The following is a 24,116-nucleotide window of genomic DNA, read 5'->3' as shown; positions in this document are numbered from 1 at the left end:
ACCCTGTGCATCACCGGGTGTGACCCAAAAAGAAAAAAAAAGGTCTTCCCTCAGAATTATATAACAGAGTAGTAGAAATAGTATAGAATATGAGCTATAATTCATAATTCCCTCGAAATGATGTAAACCTTGGTGCTTCTGAAGTCCGGTTCCAGGACACTATAGTCACTTTTGTCTTCTCACACATGAGGATGTTGACAGAGTGAGAGTTGAGGAGACTGATGTACAGGGCTCACAGGGTCTTGGCGGCTGGGCAGAGATCATCTGTTGATGACGGCTTCATATCACATGTGATTGGGATGTGGTTTGACTGCTCTGTAGGGGTCCAGTGGCCAGCGGCCAAGGCTATGGAAGACTTGAGGCTCTCTCTGCCGCCAGCTCTCTGCAACTCCTCTGTGCTAGCCCACAGGAGAGCCCCTTCCCCCGTCAGGACAGCCTCAAAGTCCCTCCAGTTTCAGGGGGTACCAGTCCTTCCAGGAGCAGTTCCTGTCCGCTGCTCTGCTTGTGGGTTCTGCTGATGCTCTTTTTTGCTTTTCATCCCCCTGCCAGCTCTTAGCATGTTCTGTGGGGTGCAGTGCTGGCGTGAGAGTACAGTGGGTAGGATACTTGCCTCATAGGTGGCGGTACTCAGGTTCCATCCTCAGCATCCCATATGGCCCTCCGAGCATTGCCAGGAGTAATTCCTGAGCTCAGGGCCAACGACAGAGCATCGCTGGGCGTGGCCCCCAAACAAAACCCCAAAAATTAACGCTTTCTATGTGGGGCTTTTCCTCATGAGAACTGGCCCCAGAGCCTCTCAGAGGATGGACTGGAGGGGAAACAAACTAATGCAGGCTGTTCCGCTGTTGAAGTGAGCAGGTCTCCGGGACCTGCTCAGGCATCCCTCATCACCCCCAGGCTCATCCCTCCCTACCTCCTGACAGCCACTGGCTTTCCTAGAATGTCACCCGCCACCTCTCAAACTATGCATGTCTCTCAAGAGTAAGGTGAACGGGCCACCTCTCAAACTATGCATGTCTCTCAAGAGTAAGGTGAACGGTGTGTAAATTTGTGGCACTTGCAGTGGGACCAGGTTATCTTGTGTTCTCTGTGTCAATGGCTGGGAAATAGTCTCCATAACCTCTATAGTCACTCCTTAGCTTTGTTGTTGTTTCCTTCTGTTCGGGTTGGGGGGGGGGGGTTGTGCCTGGAGATGCATCTGAGTCTGGGCCGTCAGGCTTCTCACAAGTGCGGGGCTTGATTCTGTCTTTTGCAATTCTTTTTTCCTTTCCCTGAAATCCTTTCTTAACCCACAGATCTGTCATGCTGTCCCATTGTCTTTTTGGCATATGTTAGTTTTTCTTTTCAACTTTCTCTCTCATTTCATAAAGAACTGGATCTCTTTTTATCCCATATATCCAGTCAGCCCAATGATTTTTTTAAAAAACATTCTTCAAATCCCCGCATTACAACATTTTTAGAGATCTGTAAGCTTTCGTGAATTTGTGTTTGTTTTCTCCATTCTCTTCTATTCTTATACATAATAACTTCTAAGTTTTTTGTCCTGTAAGATATATATTATATATATATATATTCTGATTGCATTTGGGGATATGGGAAGGAAGAGAGAGAGCCCCCCCCATCCTAAAGTAGGTCCCATTTATGAAGGCAGTGTTAGCTAGTAGGCATTTCCCTTGTTAGTTGTTAAATACTGTGTATTTATGGGCTTAGGGGTTGACAGTGGGGAAGGAATGTACCTAATCTACCTCGTTCATTTCTGGTTCATGCACTTTAATATTTTGTTCTTCCCACTTAGAACAAGGGTACAGTAAGTCTGGTCTTTCTTTTGTATTTTCAAATCCATTCCTGTTTCTTCTAGATGCTGATAATAATTTTACAGGGAACCCTCGTTTCCAGTTCTTGGAAATGCTCACCGTTCCCAGTGTTTCCCTGGGCACTGCAGGGAGGGCCCGAGTGTGGCTCTGCCAAGCTCCCAGGCAGATCCGGTCCAAACAGAACGTGACTAAGCCAAGGTCATACTGCTGGCTGGTGGCAGCGCCATCTCTGACATGCTGGACTCTTTTCTCCGAGGCAGGTCCTCAATCTTCAAGACTGCCTGTTGCTCTTGCCCTGTTACGGCTTGAGCAAGGCTGTGATTTTACAAGTGGCGGCTTGGTTAGAAGTTCTTTCTGTTTCAAAGAATTTTTTCCAGCCTGAGGTAGAGTCATGCTGGTAGGGGCTGCTCTCAGGATCACATACACGAGGAGCCTTTGCAGAGTACAAGAAAGAAAGAAAGGAAGAAAGGAAGAAAGAAAGAAAGAAAGAAAGAAAGAAAGAAAGAAAGAAAGAAAGAAAGAAAGAAAGAAGGAAGGAAGGAAGGAAGGAAGGAAGGAAGGAAGAAAGAAAGAAAGAAAGAAAGAAAGAAAGAAAGAAAGAAAGAAAGAAAGAAAGAGATGCACAAGTGCAAAGTGGCCAGCGGCTTATTCCAAAGAGCAGAGAACCACTGACTATGTCCTTGCAAGTCACTCTGGGTCATCAGAGAGGCAGGGGTGAAACTGGCTGGAGTGGGGATGGGGGTCTCTTTTGTGCTTAGCATTGTAGTGGCTGCCTTAGCTTCACTTTCTGAACTGTTCATCAAAGAGCACTTTTTCCGGGGCCCGAGAGATACTCCCAGCACAAGCAAGTAGGACTCTTGCCTTGCAAGGCACCTACCTGGGTTCAATCCTCAGCTCTTCCTCTAGTTCCTGGAGCCCCTTCAGGAGTGATCCCTCAGGTCACAGAGCCAGGAATAACATCTGAGCAGCTCTGGGGTACCCCTTACCAACCCATCCCAAACCCAACTCAAACAAAGAGCACTTCTTCCTTCTCCTGTGCCTCTAACAATGGAGAAGTAGACAGACTTCTCCATGTGCCAGTTGATAGGTGCTCAGGGTGTTTGTGCAGTTATTCAAGGTCCCCCTCTTCCTCCCAGGGTCTCAGCCTCCGCTGTGTGCTGACCCTGCCCCTCCTGAGGGTGTCACCCAATCCTGGCGACCAGGTGCTTGGAGCTTTAGCAGAACAGAACCTCTTCTCTGCTTTGTCCTGGAAAGCCCTTCATTGCACATTTAATGCACATTTAACAGGTCATGGTAGATGAAGTCCAGCTGGCAGCCAAAGATAGATTTGCCCAAGCTTAACAGTTGGGAGGGGGCATTGCACACCAACCAGCCTTAGGATAATACCCAGACTCTCCTCCGTGTTTTATCTACCCAATTACCAGTTTTGTGATTTAAAGAACGTTCAAGTGCTATTATTGAGTTTTATTGACTCTATGGAACCCTTGTTTTTGGTCTGTGTAATTAAATGTTAATATAGTTATAAAAACGGAATCCATAAACTGATGTCTGATGCCTGTCCCAATGTGTCTTAGGCGTGCTGGAGGAACAGCACTGCACCACAGAGAGATGCTGCCTTAGGGCAACGGGGGAGTGAGGATCTGCAGAGATGGGGAACTTGCACTGGATTCTGAACTTGTTTGTCTGGGGGCCACACCCAGGGTGCTCAGGGTTTTCTTCTGGCTCTACATTCACAAATCACTCCTGGTGGCCTTGGGGGACCTTATGGGATGCCGGGTATGGAACCTGGGTGCATGCGATGCAAGCACCCTGTAGCACTGTAGCACTGTCGTCCTGTTGTTCATTGATATGCTTGAGCGGGCACCAATACCATCTCCATTGTGAGACTTGTTGTTACTGTTTTTGGCATATTGAATACGCCACAGGGAGCTTGCCAGGCTCTGCTGTGTGGGCGGGATACTCTCGGTAGCTTGCCGGGCTCTCCGAGAGGGATGGAGGAATCGAACCTGGCTCAGCTGCGTGCAAGGCAAATGCCCTACCCGCTGTCCTATCGCTACAGACCATATGTATATATACACATACAAAATATCTTTATATATACATATTTTAATTTATATATCCATGGAATATGTGCATATAGCACTGCACTGTAGCACTGTCGTCCCGTTGTTCATCGATTTGCTTGAGTGGGCACCAGTAATGTCTCCATTGTGAGACTTGTTGTTACTGTTTTTGGCATAACGAATATGCCATGGGTAGCTTCCTAGGCTCTGCCATGTGGGCGGGATACTCTCGGTAGCTTGCCGGGCTCTCCGAGAGGGACGGAGGAATCTAACCCAGGTCAACTGCATGCGAGGCAAACACCCAACCCACTGTGCCTGCTTACTATCACTCTTGCCTGGATCCTGAACTTGTTGCTTTCTTCCTCTTCCTGTGGCTGCTTTGTATACAGATGCTCTGATGATGGAGAGGATATGGCCTGTTGAGTCTGCTCTCGGGGCTTGGGTGGAGGCGAGACCTTACCCAGGACTCTACTGTCCCGAGCGTCCCAGGGGCTGGGCCCGTCAGTGCCCACCTTATCCCAGGCAGTGATGGGCACAGGTGGGCCTTTGCCCTGCTTTCTGCCCACACAGGTTTTCCTTGCCAGGCCCCCACCTTGGAATGTGAGCAGCTCTGAGGGAGGCGGCACAGCTGTTCGCCCTTCTTCTGTCGCCAGTGCTGAGAATACTCTCTGGCACCCAGCAGAATCCCATGCAGGCTTCGCAGATGACCTTCAAGCATGCATGGAATTAATTCAGATGGGATGAAAAGGAGGCACGAAAATTGCCGAGTGGGAGGAGCTTACCACATTTTCAGGCGAGGGGCACTCGGATGGAGAAAGTAGGGCTGGTGCATTGGGGTTCAGAGAAAGGAATATTCTCTTCTGGACTCTGCCTGCTGCAAGCTGTGCAGCCTGAAAGCAGTTGCTTCATGTCTCTGAGTCTCAAAGTTCAACTTGCATGACATTTTACCCACCAAGGTTCAGAGAATGGAAAATGATTTAGAGGCAATGAGGTGGCACTTGTCATTTGTGGGGTTCAGAGGCTCAGTGGAAGGAAGTGGGTGCTGTCGCTCACACGAGGATATTCTCTCTGGGCATGTCTCAGTGACGTGGGAGGGTTTCTCTGGAGCTCCCCAACACGTGGCTATGCTGGTGAGAGCGCCTGGCTCTGATGCTCCTGACGCGCCTTCTCTAGGACAGTTGCTGATGGAGCCAGTGTGTGGATAGCGCTCAGAGTGGCGGGGGGACCCCGTGCTGGGCAGGACAGGGAGGGGAGACCCCACACACAAACCCCACTGACGGAGGCCTGTAGCTGTGGCTGCTTCTCTTTCCTTTCTCCTCTGGAAAAAAAAAAGAGACTAAGTGTCCAAAAGAATTCCCTTCCAAAGAAGAGAATTCCAGGGCTGGAGCAGTAGTACAGCAGGTAGAGTGTTTGCCTTGCATGCAGCAGATTTGGGTTCAAACCCTGACATCCCATATGGTCCCCCAGGCACTGCTGGGAGTAATTCCTGAGTGCAGAGCCAGGAGTGACCCTTGAGCATCGCCAGGTATGGCCCCCTAAATAACAACAGATATCAACCAAGTAAGAGAATTTTAGAATGCCACCTGCTTGAAGGGCAGTTACTTGGGGGAGATGATCAAGTCTGGGGCTTGCTGCAGGGCTGCCTCGGTTTCCCACCGGGAGGTGGTGCTGAGCTAGGGAGCCAGTTCTGGTTGGCATCGTGCATGAAGCACGGCCAGCAACCCTTCCTGTCTCACACGCCTCTGGATTGAGTAAGACCCTGCACAGCACGCAGCGATGCTCAGAGAGTGCACGCTGATCTCACCATCCCACTGCGTCACAGCAGAGGAAATAGAGGCACTGAAGTTTACTCCAGCCCAACCGTGTTTACACAGAGAGTTCCAGAACTGAGCTGTGCACCCCTACTGATGCCAAACTTGCTTCCCTCACCCCTCTCCAGCTCTCAGGCATCGGGGATGTCCTGAGTGGCCCTTGGCAGAGGAAACTGTCAGAGGAAACGCCTCATCCTACAGGGCACAGACTGATGCTGCGATCATGGGAGAGAAGTAAAGAAGAAGGGAGGCCGACTCCGACACAGGCAGAAGCTGAGCGCCAGCGCCACCCACAGGGCCAGCGCCACCCAGGGGTGGTCAAGGAGAGCCGAGGAAGGGAGGTGGCGCTTTTCTGCCCCTGAACGTTCTGACCTTCTTTGTGAAGGGTCGGGGATGTCCCAGAGCCAGCCATGCACTTCTGTGTGCTCCGCTAGCACTAGAAGCTTCTGGGCTTGAGGCCGAAAGATTGTCCTGGGGTCGGGTGGCACGCTGCTGACCTGGGTTCAATTCCCGACACTACATGCAGACCCCTGAGCACTGCTAGAAGTGACTTCTGTGAGCACAGAGCCAAGAGTGAGCCCATTCTTGTTGCTGGGTTTGACCCCCCCAAAAAAAGAAAACAAAACAAGAAGTTTCCAGGTCGGAGGAGTAGCAAGGCGAAGCCCCCTGGCCATCACGGGCTTGGCTGCCCCCCCCCCCCCGTGTCCCAGCACATGTAGCCAGGGAACCTGGTGGAGGGCTTGATCATCGCTTAGTTGAGCAACAGAAGTCAGAGGGTCCTGGGACTGGGGGTCATTCACATTTCTTTTTTTTTAATTTTTTAAAATTTAATTTATTCTTTTATTGAATCACCATGTGGAAAGTTACAAAGCTTTCAGGTTTAAGTCTCAGTTATACAATGCTCGAACACCCATCCCTTCACCAGTGCACATATTCCACCACCAAGAATCACAGTATACCTCCCCACTTCCCCCCACTTCCCCAGCCCCCCACCCCGCATGTGTAACTGGTAAATTTCACTTTACTTTCACTTTACTTTGATTACATTCAATATTTCAACAAAAAACTCACTATTATTGATTTGGAGTTTCTCCCCCATAAAGTCGATCTGCTGAAAAGAAAGAATTTGATAATTTGTTTTCCATTGCCGAGAGTCATTCACATTTCAGTAGGTGCTGCTGGTCCCATCCAGGGTGTGAGAACCAACTCAGAGATTAAAAGAAAAAAATGCTTTGTTTCCCTGCGAGATGTTGTGTGCCTTTTACAGAGGTAGCCACTTTTTCCATTTTTCATTCGTACAATGGGGACGTTACTGGTGCCCGCTTGAGCAAATCAATGAGCAATGGGATGACAGTGACAGTGACATTGGGTCTAGAGATGAGCTTAATGAAACTACTTATTTGGCACCTACTATGTGCCAGACCTTGTTCCAAGCCTTCACATTCGATTTCTCCAAAGACTCATAAGACCCTGAGAGGTGGGTTCCGTTATGGTTGTTTTGCAGGTGGGGGAAATTTAGGTGCATAGAAATCAAATAACTTGGCCAAGTTGTAACTAAATAAAACAAATTTATTTGGGATTTTGACTTCAGACTCCATAGTTAACACCCTTCCCTATCTTTACTATGTCTCACTGGGCAAAAAAACACCCTTACCCACCACCCATGGTGGGCTGTTGAAGATCAAAGAACCAGAAGGGGCCTGCACACCTTGGAGAAGGTTCTAGAGTATCCCTACTTTTATTAGCTCTGTACTTTCTGGCTCCCCTGAGCCACCTCAGCAGTCTAATCACGTCTCTGGTCTAGAAGACACCAGGAGCAAGTTCATTCTTTCCTTGAAGTCCCGTCACTAACTTACACCTTTGTTGTTCTTTCTCCCGATTTATTATAATTTCCTGATTTATTATAATGGGCCAAATTAACCTGAGTTGCCTCACGGAATCTCTGGGAGAGGAACCAAATGAACAGATCAGACGCTGTTTCCCTGCTCCTTAGGGAATGCCCAAACCATCAGAGAGACATTGTCTTATTTATAATAAATTCACTGTTCAAAGAGCTTTAAAACATTTTTTCCCCTATTAGGATTATTGTTTCTATCTGGTGAGTCCGTGAGAATTTGACATTGGATGACTTTATAAAACATTCTACTAATTGGATTTGTTAAAGCAAATAAATCAAACACTAATTGGAACGTGCCCTGCCATTATTTTTGCTTACTGAATTAGATATAATGGTGTGAAGGCCTTCTTATCATATTTGTGCACTTATTTAAACACCCCCCTGGCACTCACTTCTGCAAATTCAATTAGATATTCAGAAAAGGAATTCAATTTATGCGAGGCTGGTTTACATTCATTCCGGGGGCCAGACTCGTCTCCCCACGATAGGCGGCTGCCGATTAAAAAGCCCCTCTTCCAAGTGCACCCAGCCTTCCAGGCGTCCTTGCCTGGGTGGAATCTTGATGATTTGGGGGTGGGGCTGTTTTGTGTGTGACTCTGTGTGTGTATGTGCGCGCGTGCGTGTACAGAGTCGGGCTGGCCTCACAGTCTGGGATGTGGACCTAGGCATGGGGGCCTGACAGTGCCAAAGTCTGCTCAGTTTACTGCTCTACTGGGATCCTTGGAATTCTTTCTTTCTTTCTTTCTTTCTTTCTTTCTTTCTTTCTTTCTTTCTTTCTTTCTTTCTTTCTTTCTTTCTTTCTTTCTTTCTTTCTTTCTTTCTTTCTTTCTTTCTTTCTTTCTTTCTTCTTTCATTTTTTAGAATTGTATTTTATTTTTCAATGAATCACCGTGAGGTACAGTACAGATTTATAAACTTTCATGATTACATTTCAGTCATACAAGGATCGAGTACCCATCCCTCCACCAGTGCCCCTTTTCCACCACCCAGTATCCCTCCCGCCATCCCCCCTCCCCCTCCCCCCACCTCAGTGGCAGGCGCATTCCCTTTCACTCTCTCTCTCTCTCCTTCTGGGTGTTATAGTTTGCAGTACAGGTACTCAGTGGCCATCATGTTTGGTTCGTAGTCTACTTCCAGCATGCATCTCCCATTCATCTGGAATTCTTTATAGTCTGTGTGTGTGTGTGTGTGTGTGTGTGTGTGTGTGTGTGTGTTTTGGAGCCACACCCAGAGGTGCTCAGGATTTACTCCTGGCTCTGCCCTGAGGTTTTACCCCTGGTGGGTCTGAAGGGACCATATTGGGTGACAGTGGCAGGTTTTACCCCTGGTGGGTCTGAAGGGACCATATTGGGTGTCAGGAATAGAACCCAGGTCAGGCTCATGCAAGACCTTACCTGCTCTTTTATCACATCGGCCCTGAAATTCTTCATAGTCTTTAATCTAGGGCTGAACCTCACAACCTTGGCAGCTGACCTTCCTGGGAAGCCTGGCTGGCGCTCACATATTCTGGCCCAGAAAGAAGTGAGGCTCTGCCCAGCTGTGTGGACAGGCCTCTCTGGTCACCTGTCTGTGAAGGGTCAGGGACCCGCTTTACCACAAAGGATGCATACTCTGGCATAGGTGTGGGCGCACTGGCACTGTGGGATTACGGGTGTTTCTCTCCATCAGCCCTCTGTGGGCCAAGAGCATAGCCCTGGTAGACACGGGGTCACATGCTTCTGGACAGAGGGATGTGCTACAGGAGAGGCAGGGGTGGTGGTGAGGAAAGTTGTGACCTCAGTCATTCAAATGGCATAACTTCTGGGCCTGTGTTAAAGTGGCAAATGTTTGTGGTGCTCAGTTCCAGATTAACAAACAGAGTGATTAACAAATGGAGTGATTCTGTTTGGTTCATCTTGGGGGTCTCCTTAAGTGGTGATCAGGAGGCTGGGGGACCACTCAGTCATTCTCAGCCCGCTACCCTGTGATTCCATCCATGTAAGGGTCTGAGGATGCGGTACTCTTATACTGTGCTGGGCTGTGCATCACCTGTTATCACTGGTGCTTGGGGGAACGTGTGGTGTTGGGGATCAAATCAGGGTGAGCTGGGGTATGCCAGGATAATGTCTTAGCCCCCGCATTGACTCTTGCCCCTCCAGAGTGATTTTGGACCTTTTGCCAGCCTTAGTCTACAAACAAATAATTGATTTTTAAAATAGGGTCTTCCCATTTTAAAATGCTCCCAGTGCTGCTCGGAGGGCTGAGGATCTCTCCCACCATTACTAGGACTGATGGTTTCATGTTCAGCCTCATGGTGAGCAGAGACTATTCAGGGGTTCTCAGGGGAGCATGTGGTATAGGGGAGTGAACCCAGGGCTCCCACGTGCAGAGCAAGTGCTCTGCCATGCAGCCACATCCCTGGCCTCCAGAAGGACTTTCACCTGTTAATTCTAGTTCACCTCTTCTCCTTTTCTCCCTTGAAAAGTTTAGTTTTGTTTTTCAGGGACGAAGGTTTGTTATGGGTCACTGCTCTCTGTTCTCTTGTCTCTTTATATACCCAGACGAGTGAGATCCTCCAATATTTGTCTTTTTGCCAGCTGTATATCAGGACCATAAACACCAGTGCTATTGTAAATATGTTACCTGAGCTATAAGAACAATGGAAAATATAAACAAAATAAAAATAAGTGGTTTTCTTGAGTTGTCAACTGACTAAAGAAATCAAGGGAAGGGTACTGTGAACAAGTGAAAATCAAAGGATACAGCACATCAGGTTTTATCAGAATACACCTGTGCCCATCCTTCTATATCATTTCCTACTATTTCTATGCTGTGGTACCACCGTGGGGAGTTAGGGCAGGGAAAGGTGCGCAGAATTCTGAAGTGACTCTCAAGATTCCCAGGCTTAGGGGTGTGTGTGTGTGTGTGTGTGTGTGTGTGTGTGTGTGTCTTTTATCACCCCACCTTTTCACATGACTGGGAAGAATCTAACTCTCATGATGAGGATTACGGTGGCACAGGTGGAGGAACTTTGGGATTAAATGAGGGCCTCATATGAGTAGGTTTTAGTCAGTCAAGATGATTACCCAGAGCTGGCTCTTTAAGCCTGTGTCTACTTAATTTTTTTAATTTATAAAAATTTTAATTGAATCACCAAGAGATACAGTTATAAAGATTTAGTTATTGAGTTTCAGTCATACAATGATCGAATACACATCCCTCCACCAGTCACAATTTCCACCACCAATGCTCCCAGTATCCCTCCCGCCACCCCCACCACATCCCATCCCCTGCCTCTGTGGCAGGAACCATTCTTCTTACTTTCTCTCTGCTTTGGGGCATCATGGTTTGCAATACAGATCCTGAGAGGCCATCATATTTGTTCCTTAGTCTACATTCAGCACATATCTCCCATCCTGAGCGATCCCTCTAACCATCATTGATTTAGTGGTCCCTTCTCTATCCCAGCTGCCTTCTTCCCCAGCACATAAGGCAAGCTTCCAAGCCACAGAGCGACCCTCCCGGCCCTTGTCTCCACAGTCCTTAGGCACTAGTCTCATGTTATTTTTATTGCACAAATGAGTGTAGTTATTCTGTCTGTCCCTCTCTTTCTGACTATTTTCACTTAATGTTATACTCCATGTCCATCCACTTATAAGCAAATTTCATTATTTCATCTTTTCTAACAGCTGCATAGTATTCCATTGTGTAGATATACCAAAGTTGTTTTTTTTTTTTTTAAACCAGTCATCTGTTCTCGTGCACTTGGGTTGTTTTCAGATTCTGGCAATTGTGAACAGTGCTGCAATGAACATACAAGTGCCCTGTCTACTCTTGAACATGAATCTCCCTCACTTGTCTCTGAGATTCTTTCCACTCTGTAGAAATATGTGATCTCTCCTGAACATGTACATCCTCTGTTTCTCTCCCCTCATATCTTTCTAGTTAAATTTCAGTAAAAACTATCTTGCCTCATCACTTGTATCACTTGTCCTCCCGTTGATCTTCGATTTGCTCGAGCAGGTGCCAGTAACATCTCCATTCATCCCTGTAGAATGCTAGTGTAGCCCAATGGCATCCGCTCGCTCCAGGAATATGAAGAGCTTCAAACTGTTCATTCACGGTTTTGACAAAGCAGTCTGACCATCTCATAGGTGGGAGGCTATGTGGTCTTTTGATGTCCCGTGGAATCCAGTCAGTAACAGTTCTAGTCCAGCAGTCCTCTCTGAATCGCATTACGTGTCCAGCCCATTTGATTTTCGATACCTTGGCAAAAGAAACAGTGTCCCTGATTCTTGACCGTCTATGGAGGTCGGAATTCTGGATTCCTTCTTTCACTTGAGTGAAATGTGATATTTCAAGCACAGCTCTATTGATTCCTCTTTGGAATACCTGAATAGCGTTCCTGTCCTGTTTTCATAGGGCCCAGGTCTCTGAGGCATATGTTAGTGCAGGAAGAACAGTGGAGTCGAAAAGATGTGCCCAGAGCCAGAGCTTCTTCCTCCTCTTAACAACTACTTCAATGCTCTTGAAGGTGTTCTTCACTGTTCTCTTCCTCCTGTGCAGTTCTGGCGCCAAGTCGTTCCTCATGTTGCGTTCTTGACCCAGGTACACATAGCTGCTACATTCGAAGATGTTCATTCTGTTGAGACCAAATGGAACATCAGAGACTAGTTCATTTTTCATGAACATTGTCTTGGTGAGATTCAGCTGCAGTCCGACCTTTCTGCACTCACACTCGAAGTTGGCCAGCATTTGTGCCGCTTAGCTAATGTTTGGTGTTATTAGAATAACACCTCCACGAAGCGGAGGTGGTATAGTTGCCGACTGTCTGTCTTCACTCCCATTCCTTCCCATTCTAGTCACCACATGACGTTCTTGAGAGTGGCACTGAAGAGTTTCGGTGAAATAGTATCACCCTGCTGAACCCTATTCTTTATGTCCATGATCACTTCCTTGTAGAATGGTGAGATCCTATTGGTGAATCCGTAATACAGCTCGTGGAGAATCCTGATGTATTGAATTTGAACACCCTGTTTGGGTAGGGCTTCGATGACTGCTTCAGTCTCAACAGAATTAAAGGCCCTTCTTTAAATCGATGAATGTTAGATAGAGCGGAATATTAAACTTCGAGAAACTTCAATGAGCTTGGTCACCATGTCGATATGATAGATAGTGCTGAATCCTTTTCGGAACCCAGCTTGCTTGCATGGTTGTCCTTCATCTAGTGTTCTGCCTATTCTATTCAGAATGACATGAGTGAACAACTTGGTAGACGACAGACAACAGGCAGATTGGGTGATAGTTGCGATGTCATGGATATCTCCCTTCTTGTACAACAGAACGGTCCTGCTGGTTTTCCATTGGGATAGAACCTTGCATTCAGATAGGTAGTGTGTGAAGAGCCAAGCCAGTGTATTGATGAGTACTGGTGGTAGATTTTTCAGGTCTTCGGGTCTAACCTTGTCTGGACTGGGTGCTGTACCTGTCTTTACTAACGAAATGGCATGTCAGATTTTGGAAGGGAGAACATTGGGGATAACATATCCATCCTGCGGAATTTGGTATGTGGGCAAGTGGATGTGGCTGTCAAAGAGATCCAAGTAGAAGTCGTGAATAAGCCTCTCCATTGCCCTTCTGGAAGATGTGATAGTTCCATCAGGACGTCAGAGGGCAGTCATCTTGGTCTTGTAATTGACGAAGAACAGGTGGGCATTGCAAATACTTTTCCCAGCTTCTGCCGCATTGGCCAACACTGCTGCGCTTCTCTCTTTGAGGTCTTCATTTATCACTTCTCTGCACAGCTTTGCGAGCTCAGACATTAGCTTATGATTGCCTGAGGCTCGTGCCAAACCACATTGGTGAATGAGCTCAAGAGTTTCTGAAGACAGGCATCTGTTTGTGGCTTTCCCACTCTCAGCATTCCTCGTGCAGCCATGGAGGTGCTGAACCAGTTGATCGTATTCCTCATCGATGTAGTCAAAGACGGCATCTTCCCATGTTGCCGCAGTAGTGCCAAAGAGCTCCCAGTTGGTGGTCATGCTGGGTGTTCTCTTCTTAAACTCAAACTTTGCAGTTCTTCCTCCTCGCTCTGTGAAGTAGAAGTTTGCATGAAGGAGACGGTAGTCTGATCCCGTTTGGAATTTTGGGACAACAGTGACATCAGTCAGGCAAAACTGTCAATCAAATATGATGTGGTCAATTTCGTTCTGGAACTGTCCACTGGGAGACTCCCATGTCCAACGTTTAGATTCGGCCTTCTGGAACTTGGTCGACATGATGAACTCAGACAGTCTCTCACCCTGTTCATTCTATTGTAGGCCATGGGTCCAGATGTGGAGTTCTTTGGGTGACCTACTCGGCCCTATCTTGGCATTAAAATCACTGACAATGATCTTGTAGAAGGTGTGGTCTTCTTTATAGAACTTCTCCAGCTTCATGTAGGGATCACACCTAGATGGCCCACCCTACTGGTGCTAGACAAATACCTCATTAGCCAACCTCTACTACTTCCACTATCCAGCCACCACCACACTTCAGGCTGCTTTCCGGACTGTGCAGCCGCAACACACCATAAGACACTAAATACCCATTTTCCATAATTACCGCACCATATTTGATGGGGTTTAAATATGGTGTGAACCATGGAAATACATGTAAGGGAAATTAGAGGCCTCCCTAAAAGCCTCCATCCCTCTTGGAGAGCCCGGCAAGGTACTGAGAGTATCCCTCTTGCATGGCAGAGCCTGGCAAGCTACCTGTGGCATATTCCATATGCCAAAAACAGTAACAACAATGGGCCTCATTCCCCTGACGCTGAAAGAGCCCCCAATATGGCAACGTTAAGAAGTATGAGCAAGGAGAGGCTGGTAAAATCTCAGGGACAAACTAGGCTTCCAAAACAAAGAAGGACTAAAATGACTGTTTGTACTTTCAACGCATGTATGATGGCATCAGGAGCCTCTATCGAGGACCTGATGGTGCAAGCGCAGAAGATCAAGTACAACATCATTGGTCTGACTGAGATGAGAGGGCATTGATCACATCATAACATTTTCAACACTGATGAAGAACTGTTCCTCGGAACATGCGACAATAGAGGCATCGGTGGTGTCGGTGTCCTTGTCAACATGAACTTGGCCATGAACATTGATTCATTTGAATGCCTAACGACCTGAATTGGACAATTATGCTTAAATAGATGTGGCTCACTGCCGGTGTCTCTGTCTTCATTGTCTACGCACCAACATCCAACTATGATGAAGAAGAAATTGAGAAGTCTACATGGAGCTGGAGAAGTTCTATAAAGAAGACCACATCTTCATAAAAAAATTAAATTATCCAGGATGGGCCTGACTGATTAGATGAACCAATAAAAACAACAGTCTAGGGCCAAAAGATAGTGCAGAACTCAAGGCACTTGCCTCATATATGGCCAACCCTGTTTGGTTCCCTGGCACCTGATATGGTCACCCCAAGCATAACAAAGCTAAAACTAAACAACTAAAATCACTGCAGGCTGGGCCTGAAAAAACACAAAAAGCAACAACAAAAATCAAAATAGCTCCTGCCCCATAAAAGAGAGGTCTTATGGGCATGATGAGACAGAGCAGTATGGGGTGGTCCTAGGGACTGAGTCAGAGTGACCCTTGGATGTGAATCAGCCCGAGATCAGGGACCTTGAAACGCTGATGCTAATGCATGATCAACAGAAACTGGTACAATAAATGTTGGGCATGAGATTTCAAGCCCAGAAGTTGGTGGTAATTTGTTATATAGCAATAAAAAGCCAATGCGCTCCACAAAACTGAAAATATTTGCCATCTGGCCCATTACAGAAAAAAAAAAGTGTGCCAGCCTCTGAGTTAGGAAACATTACAAAAACACTTTTCAGATTCCATCTTGAGTCTCTCTGACTAGCTCCCAAGTGTAAGTTCCCTGTAATCCACTGATAAGTGTGAGTCCAGCTCTCTGGGGACACCCACTCTCCTGCTTAACTTTAAGCCCCACCTCAGCTTCTCTCACCAAGGGTGATAGCCCCGCCTTGCATCGCCCTCCTGGGTGGCAGACAAGTACCCTGGGCCTTGGCAGGACTGAGGGACAGGCGCACCTAGGCCAGCTCACTGCCACATTGCTGCTTCTTCCAACCAGAACTTCCTCTCTGAGTCAAGGACGCCTTCCCGGCCCATCTCTATCGCAACTTTTTAATGTCTGAGAAAGGAGACTGTGCTCACCTCAGTTCAAAACCTCTCCATTGCTAGCTGTGATCTTGGGCTAGTGTTTATTTGGTGTTTTGCTTTTATTTTGGGTGGTGGGGGGGGAATCTTTTTAAACATCTGTATCTTGGCTTATCTATAAAATGGGGTTAACGGTTGCTATTGTTTCTTGGGGTGTTTGTGGGAATTACATGAGCTAACATTGAACAACACTTAAAGCTGCACCTAATGTGTAGTTCAGCTGACATGGAGCAGGCTTGGTTATTGTTAGGATTGTCAAAATCTGGCTGGATTTGGAACTGCTCAGTTAACCAATCTTCTTTCCCCATATCTTTGTGTGTTTTTTTTTAAATTTATTTTATTGAATCACCATGTGGAAATTTACAAAGTTCTCAGGCTTATGTCTCAGTTATACAATGCTCAAACACCCGTCCTTTCACCAGTGCCCATATTCCACCACCAAAAAACCCCAGTATACCTCCCACCCCCACCCCCCACCCCCACCCCCACTGCATAACTGATAAATTTCACTTCATTTTCTCTTTACCTTGATTACATTCCATATTTCAACACAAAACTCACTATTGTTTTTGGAGTTTACTCCCCCCCCCCCCCCGCAAAATACGGCCCTACTGACAAGGAAGCATTTGATTTAGGATTTCTGTATTTTAGTAGTTAAGCCCAGGGAGATTTATGTTGGAAATTGCATCATTTCCCTTCCTGGGGCAGCATGGGGCAAAGGCTTAGTTCACAGTCTGGAGACATGGCTGCAAGCACTTGCTGGGACCAGAAGTCGTGTAGCTGCCTTCTGGATCTTGGTCGTTCAGCAGCAAAGTGGCCGTGCAAAAGCATGGACACCCGGGTTGAATCTTGGTGGAGCGTGAGCTGGTATCGGCCCTGGCCCGAGACTGCCCCTCCCCATATCTTTGACCTTGACCGTGATTACATGGCCTTGTGGGAATCCCCTTTGCCTCCTCTGCCTGTCTCTTCTGGACCCTTTGCTAACTCTCTCAGTTCTCCCCGGTGGTTCCTTGGTGGTACATGTGCCTCCTCACCCTTGCTCCTCACCTGGCAGTCCAGTGGCTCCTCCTTGGCCTATTCTGTGGCTTCCCTTTACTCTCCCTCTCCAGACTTTCCCTCTCTATTAGATCTCTTCAGCATCAGAACCCAACCTGAGCCCCGGACCCCAGGTCTCTTCTCTGCTGCAAGATCTCCATCAAGGTCCTCCTTAGTCCAAGCGTGGCCAAATGGTAGATCATCACCAGCCTCTTCTGCAGACTCCAGCCTGGCCATTGCAGGGGCTTATCCCTAGCTCTGTGTTCCAGGGTCACTCCTGTTGGCGCTTGGGGAGCCATATAGGTGCTCCCCTGGGGATTGAGCCAAGATCAGTTGCATGCAAGTCAAGCACCTTTGCCTCTGTGCATTCTCTCGAGACTGGCACAGCTCCTTTCTTCATGTGTTTAGCTATTGACTAAGCACTACGGAACAAGGCCCTGCTGTGGGATAGATGGACAAGAGAGACCTGGAGCAGCCCTGTGTCACCCCAGAGTCTTGGAGCTGAGAGTTGGAGGGACACAGTCCCATGGGCTCATTGCCTCCTGCCCTCCCCGCTCCAGTCCCCAATGCCAGAAGAATTCCCCAACTCTATCTGCCAGGGCTAGGCATGTCTCCTTGTCCCCTGCTGATGACATACCATTGTTCTCTCTGTTCCTCCATGCGGTGGTCCTGACCTCTGACACGAAAGCCAGTGCCATGTGGTCTCTGAAGTCCCTTGGCTCCTCTGCTGCCTCAGGCCCAGTTTCTCTCTTGAAGCAGCAGGACCACAAGTGGATTATGTGAGTGAAGAGGGGCCAGGCTGTGAGAGCGCCAACATAGGGACACTTCTTGGGGGTGCAGTAACTCCTCTGGGCTGGCAAGGGTGCATCTATGCTCTTCTTTGTGCCTGGAGCCATTTCCTCCCACCCCCACCACACCAGGTCCCTGGCTCAAGAGTGACTCAGAAGCTCTGACAGTATTTTTCCAGTGTAAAACCAAACAAGCCAGGGGCTGGAGAAAGAGATATCACAGTTGGTAGGGCGCTTGCCTTGCATGTGGCCAACCCAGGTTCAATCCCCAACTTCCTATACATCGCCAAGAGTAATTCCTGAGTGTAGAGCCAGAAGCAACCCCTGAGCACCACCAGATCTGACCCAGAAACAAACAAAAGCATGAACTGTCATCCCATTGCTCATCTATTTGCTTGAGCAGGCACCAGTAACGTCCCCATTGTGAGACTAGTTGTTACTGTTTTTGGCATATCAAATATGCCACGGGGAGCTTGCCAGGCTCTGCCATGCGGGCGAGATGCTCTCGGTAGCTTGCCGGGCTCTCCGAGAGGGGCGGAGGAATTGAACCTGGGTCGGCCACATGGAAGGCAAATGCCCTACCTGCTGTGCTATCGCTTCAGTCCCCCACCCCCCCCAAAAAAAATCCAAACATCCGGAACAAGTCATGCTTCTCCTAGCAGGTGCTTGGCAAACTCAGTCCCTCAACAGCCTGGCTCTTTTTCTGCCTGCACATACAGTTTGGAGTGCAGCCACATCCATGTATGCCCCGATTCATAGTTTCATAGTGGTTGCTTATACCTCATTGACACTGGGGTGTCCTGAGACACACAAGACAACTGTGTTCCCTCTCTGATTCTTTAGAGGGAGAGGTTGTGGACCCCTATCTTAGACAGTGGTAGTGGGGGAATAGACTTACATGCATGCCTAGACTGGTACTAACATGTGCTTACATAGATCGCTCATGCCCAGGGCAGAGTCTCGTCCAATCTTCCTTTCCTCTCCCGAACTTCTGTTGGCAAATACACAGGCTCATATCTGAGAAATGCAGGGGCAGACACATTCATAATTTCATTGAATTCTACTCCTCTCCCATTTTCAAAAGAAGAGCTCATGTTTTAAAAAAAAGTTCTGATTGGCACTATAAACTTTATTTATGCTTTAATGTATCCTAAAGTATGTATCCTGCACTATTTTTACTTCCCTTACAGATGCTGATATGCTATACATTACCCAACCCAAATGGATTTTCAAAATCCAATTTCCTTGCTACAGTTTTCCATTTCTCTGTTGACTTTTTATACTCGACTCACATCAAAGCATCTGAGGCCTTTGCCACGTTTTGACCTCAGCCCATACACAGCAAATAGCTCCTTTGTTGGGAGGGCAGTTGGGAGCCTGGGATGGCCCTGTCCTCCTCACCCCTGCTAATGGGGCTCGTCCCCTGAGCACATGTGCCCTGAATACTGAGCCCCCTCTTGGGGGGAAAGCGACATCTGTGAGGTTTTGTTTCTTTACCTAAAGTGTTGTGAGTGGTTGACATCGTTAAATGTCATCGTTAAACGTTTTCAAGACAACTGCTCTTGAATATGGGCTAAGAGAGCACCCAGGTGAGTGCTTTGGGAACATCCCAATCATAAGGGGTCCCATGCAGCCTGCCATGGGTGTTTACACCCATAGTCGGCCTCTTGGTTTTTATGTATCACTGTATCACTGTCGTCCCATTGCTCATTTATTTGCTTGAGCGGGCACCAGTAACGTCTCCATCGTGAGACTTGTTGTTACTGTTTTTAGCGTATCGAATATGCCATGGGGAGCTTGCCAGGCTCTGCCGTGTGGGTGAGATACTCTCAGTAGCTTGCCGGTCTCTCCGAGAGGGACAGAGGAATCGAACCCGGGTCGGCCCAGGAAATTACCCTGTGACATGCATTTTTTTTCTCTTTGGGTCACACCTAGAGATGCTCAGGGGTTACTCCTGGCTCTACACTCAGGAATTACTCCTGGCCGTGCTTGGGGGACCATATGGTATGCCGGGAATCGAACCTGGGTCAGCCGCATGCAGAGCAAACACCCTACCCGCTGTACTATTGCTCTGGCCCTGAGATGTGCATGTTTTAAAGGAGCATGAGGCAGGGAAGTAAGACAGAGTGGTGGATTATTTTATACTTGGGAACTTTTCTTTTTTTTTTTTTTTTTGGAGGGTCTCCCTGGGCCACCTGGCAGCTTGGTCCTGCAGATCTGTGAATCCCGAGTGTCTCCACTTCTTGACTCTCTGGAATCTTCACCCCTCACCACTGTGAGGCACCATAGCAATCTTCTTGGCCAGCCTCTAAGCTTTGCACTCCAGGCAACAGAGGCCTAGAAGGGAGGACAGGGTGTGAGCTAGAATGTCTGTACCCAGCTGGCAGTGTCAATGGCCGCTGGGGTAGAGACTCTGCAGCTCAGGGAAATTCTAGTTCTTAATTTGCTGTTCGGGAGGAGGAGAATTTAAGAGAGGGGTTTGCTTCAGAATGCTTATTAAGTCTATATTTTTCCTCCTAAATAGCTTTTTCAAACTTATCGCTGGGTTAAGGCAGACCATCAGGGAGCAGATATTTCCACAGCATCAGATGGGGCCCCAATGAGTCGCTCTGTCTGAATTGTATGTCGGGACAGTACTATCAACTTATATTGAGAATGATTAGGAGAAATGGACTCATGAAATTGGCCATTCACACAGCATGCGGATGTGCTTTGGGATATTGTTCATCTGGGGCGGAGGGACTTTTGTTAGCACACCCCGTGGAGAAGTTCTTGGGTGATCTGAGTACCTGGAATGGTGGTAATTTTCCTGAGCAATTGAACTTTTATTGTATGGACGTCGAGCGTCCAGTGTTGGAACAGACTTTCCCGTTTCTCTGAGGAAAATGTGTCCCCTCCTTTCAGCAGGCAAAATGTCAGCATGTACTCCCTGCTCTCTTTTTCCGCTGTTTTCCCTCCTCTCCCTGTCCTTGGTCCACTCTCTGTGTCTGGGGTTTTCAGGCCGCCCCAGCTGGACAGGAGCAGAGAGCAAGCTGCCTGGGGAGCAGTTAGACAACGTTCTTTGCATCCGCTCTGTGACATGGATCTGCCTGATGCACGGGGATACTACATCCTTCTGGCTATGCTTTCGGCCTCGCCAGGAGCCTGCAAGCTCCGTGGAAAATTCATGCACCATGATCCATGGTCATGAGCAGTGTGTACCCACAGGGTTCAGACCAATCTGTACGATCAAGTACAGGACAGGGACCTGTGGGAGATGGTTCATAGGAGAGTTTGGGGGCATCATTAGGAATCTGTCAAGTGGTCTAGGGTGGGCAGAGGGGAGTTTTCTAGGTAGAAGTGACAGGTCTGTGCCTGGGAGAGGGGTTCTAACTGCTCTGGGCTCTTGATTACTGCAGAACAGTGGGATCTAGCCTAGTCTCTTGTGGGAGTCTATTGGCTCTTTCGTTACAAAGCTGTTAATTAAGCCCCTACTGTGTGCTGGGACTCTGCCCAGAAGTTCTAAAGCTCATTGTCTAACGGATACTTCCTGACTTCTTCCCGCCTGGCCTTTTCTGTAGTATCTAGAGGTGGGCTCCCCTCTCCCCCACTCCCAATCTTTCCTTTTGCATCCTTGCATGTCTCACCTTGCAGTGTTTACCTTGTCAACCCAGAGCTCATTGTCCCTCTTCCCGCATTCCTCAAATCCACAGCAGCGTGTGGCTCTTATACAGACGGGTGTGGTCAAGGGGCCAGAAAGCACAGGACAGGGAACTAGTCCAGTTTAGGGGGGTTGGAAAGACTTTTGAGAAAATTCCGTGTGAGCAGCCTCCTCCCTCACCCAAACTGTGATCCTCGTAGCATGTCTCAAGTATCCATATGGGCATAACTATGTGCTGGTTTGCTTCTTTATGGTCATTGTCTCATTAGTGGCAGCTTGCCTTTTTGTAAGCTTGGATGGAGTATTTGACCAGACCGACAATAAATGCTCAAATAATGATTAAATCATCGGATGATAAAAAGCCAAAGGATGTTTCCACTTTGCCCAGAATAGCCCTCGCCTGCTGTTTTCTGTGGTTTCTGTATCTTTCACTGTTTCTCTGACCCCTCTCCTCTTCCCCCTTTCTCCACCTCTCTAGGAGTCTAGATAACACCCTACAAATTCTTGGAGAGCTGTTTAGTGCTCTGATAATTCAAGTTCCAGCCCACAAAGTTGTAGACTTCCTTTTCCCAGCCTAAGATGTACTGGGGGCTGGAGCGATAGCACAGCGGGTAGGGCATTTGCCATGCACATAGCCGACCCGGGTTCAATTCCTCCACCCCTCTTGGAGAGCCTGGAAAGCTCTTGAAAATATCATGTCTGCACAGCAGAGCCTGGCAAGCTACCCGTGGCGTACTAGATATGCCAAAAACAGTAACAACAAGTCTCAAAAAAAAAAAGAAAAATGGAGACATTACTGGTACCCGCTCGAGCAAATCGATGAGGAATGGGATGACAGTGACAGTGACAGACAAAGCTGTACTGGAGGGTACAGGCCAAGTCCTCTGACTTCTCATGCATGAAAAGAATGGGCTATAAGATTTCTTTGGTGGTAATGTGACCATGGCCCGTATAAATCAGTGAGTAGCACCTCTGATACCCTCAGCAGAGGAAATCCCAGCCTGGTGCAGACCAGTTTTGTCCTTTCAGCTCATGGAGATGACGGTGGTGGTATTGGAGACATCAGGCTCTGGGAAGGGAATGGGACCTCATTTCTGTGTGAGGGACAGCAATGGAGAGTTAAGGGAGAGGATTGGTGATGTGTAGAAATGAGAACAAAAGGAGGAGCAGCAGCAGGACAGCCAGTGTGTGTCTGAGGTCTGGGATACGGGCAGGGGCTGCTGTAGAACTAAGTTCTGATGTCACTTCCTGTCTCTATTTCCTGTTGTCCTCTGCCTAGGATGTCCCTTCCTCCTATCCCACCCAGACTACTCCGGTCTCCATGGTCTGTCCAGTTCTCCTCTGGTCTCTCTGAATAGCCCAACATTCCCAAGGTGAAACCCCATCATGCATCCTGCTTGAAGGGATGGCTTTTTCCAGCGTGCATGCTCAGGAAATTCTGCTCAAAGGGGTCCTGGTAACTTATATAAAAGAGCCAGTGGCTTGAGCTCTTTAAAGATGCATCTAACACCATCAGCTTTGGCTTTTTCATGCGCTATTGTCTAATTATTCATAAAGTTGATTTTTCCCATGTGAAAAATGACTTTTTTGGAAACTGCCTCTTGAGCAAAGAGCTGGCCATGGAGAATTGACCCTGTGCCCTATATTTAATTTTTTTTTTTCAGGTTGCTTCTCACTACCTTTCAGTGGGGTGGCACTTGCCTTCCGTGGGACAGGTGAGGGGACAGGGACGGATGAGCTCAGCGTCTGGCCTTAGCTGACCCGACTTGGCAGAGTGGGGATTTGTGTCTCGTCTGACTGGACTCCGAAGTGAGTGCTCTCAGCTGCCAGCGGCACCGTTCCGTGCTACAGGAAGCAATTACCGGGGCATGCCTCGGCATTCATTTTCCCTGCTTAGAATGAGACACTGCTGTTTACTTTCTCAGGAAGGAAGATTGAAATCAATGTAACTAGCCTTATTAACTTTTTTAACTCGGGGGGTGGGGGGGACTGCAGGCGCCAGCGCCTTTGCAGAGAGCACCAAAACAAATACGAAAATCCAATTTGTTCGCTTTTTTTTTTTAAATCTCCAGAGTTTAAATTTCAAAGTCGTAAATGAAGAGCCGATGAGACAGGGGTAATGGAGCAAACCTCAGACACGAGGATGTATTTACCCTTTATCTCTTCTGTCTGCAGGCGGCTGCTCCTTTGACGAGCACTACAGCAACTGCGGTTACAGCGTGGCCCTGGGCACCAATGGCTTTACCTGGGAGCAGATTAACACGTGGGAGAAGCCAATGCTGGACCCAGCGGTGCCCACAGGTACGTGACCCCTGGGTCTGGGGGCTGGCATCGGGATGGAGCCTTCCCCAAGACACCTGGCAAAAATGGTTTTGATGGTTTGAACTGAATGGGGGTGGGGGGAGCTCTGTAACTATGGGGGTGAGATTCCCATTCTCAGAGGTATGCGGAACAAAGAAATCTTAAACATGGGGTGATGGATTCAGGAACTTGGGTTCAGCAACCTATAGGATCTCCTTTAGCTTTGACAATCTAAGTTTCACTCAAGGTAGGGTGTCCCTATATGAACCCTCTCTCCCATGCATAATCATGAGGTTTGGGGGGATTTGGGAGCTCTTGAAGGAGGTGGCTTCCTTTCTTCCAGCCAGCTCTTATTTAAGTATTGAAACATCTGCAGTCAGAAGAGTGCTCATAAAGCAAATGTCCTGGCACCCTACAAGCCATGCTGGTCATGAGCCAGTGGGACGAGGCTGACATGAGCTCTTGATGCCCACAAGGACATTTCAGGCTGGCCACATTTCTCCGCCTCTGCCATTGTGCCTTGTCTTCACTTCCATAGTCTCTTACCTGGG

At 47.9% G+C, this 24,116-nt stretch overlaps 1 protein-coding gene across 15 annotated transcripts in view; it reads left to right on the top strand.

The window, feature by feature from the left end:
- Positions 1-24,116, top strand: part of PTPRT (protein tyrosine phosphatase receptor type T) — a 1,130,358-nt gene that overhangs the window by 284,505 nt on the left and 821,737 nt on the right. For all 15 annotated transcript variants that reach the window (XM_055137540.1, XM_055137536.1, XM_055137543.1 and 12 more), the window contains exon 2: positions 23,440-23,565. In XM_055137540.1, coding sequence (XP_054993515.1) covers positions 23,440-23,565 — 126 coding nt within the window. The remainder of the gene's footprint in view (positions 1-23,439; positions 23,566-24,116) is intronic.

This window comes from Sorex araneus, chromosome 5 (genome assembly GCF_027595985.1).
Source record: "Sorex araneus isolate mSorAra2 chromosome 5, mSorAra2.pri, whole genome shotgun sequence".
Lineage (NCBI taxonomy): Eukaryota > Metazoa > Chordata > Mammalia > Eulipotyphla > Soricidae > Sorex > Sorex araneus.
This window is presented reverse-complemented; position numbering and strand designations above follow the sequence as displayed.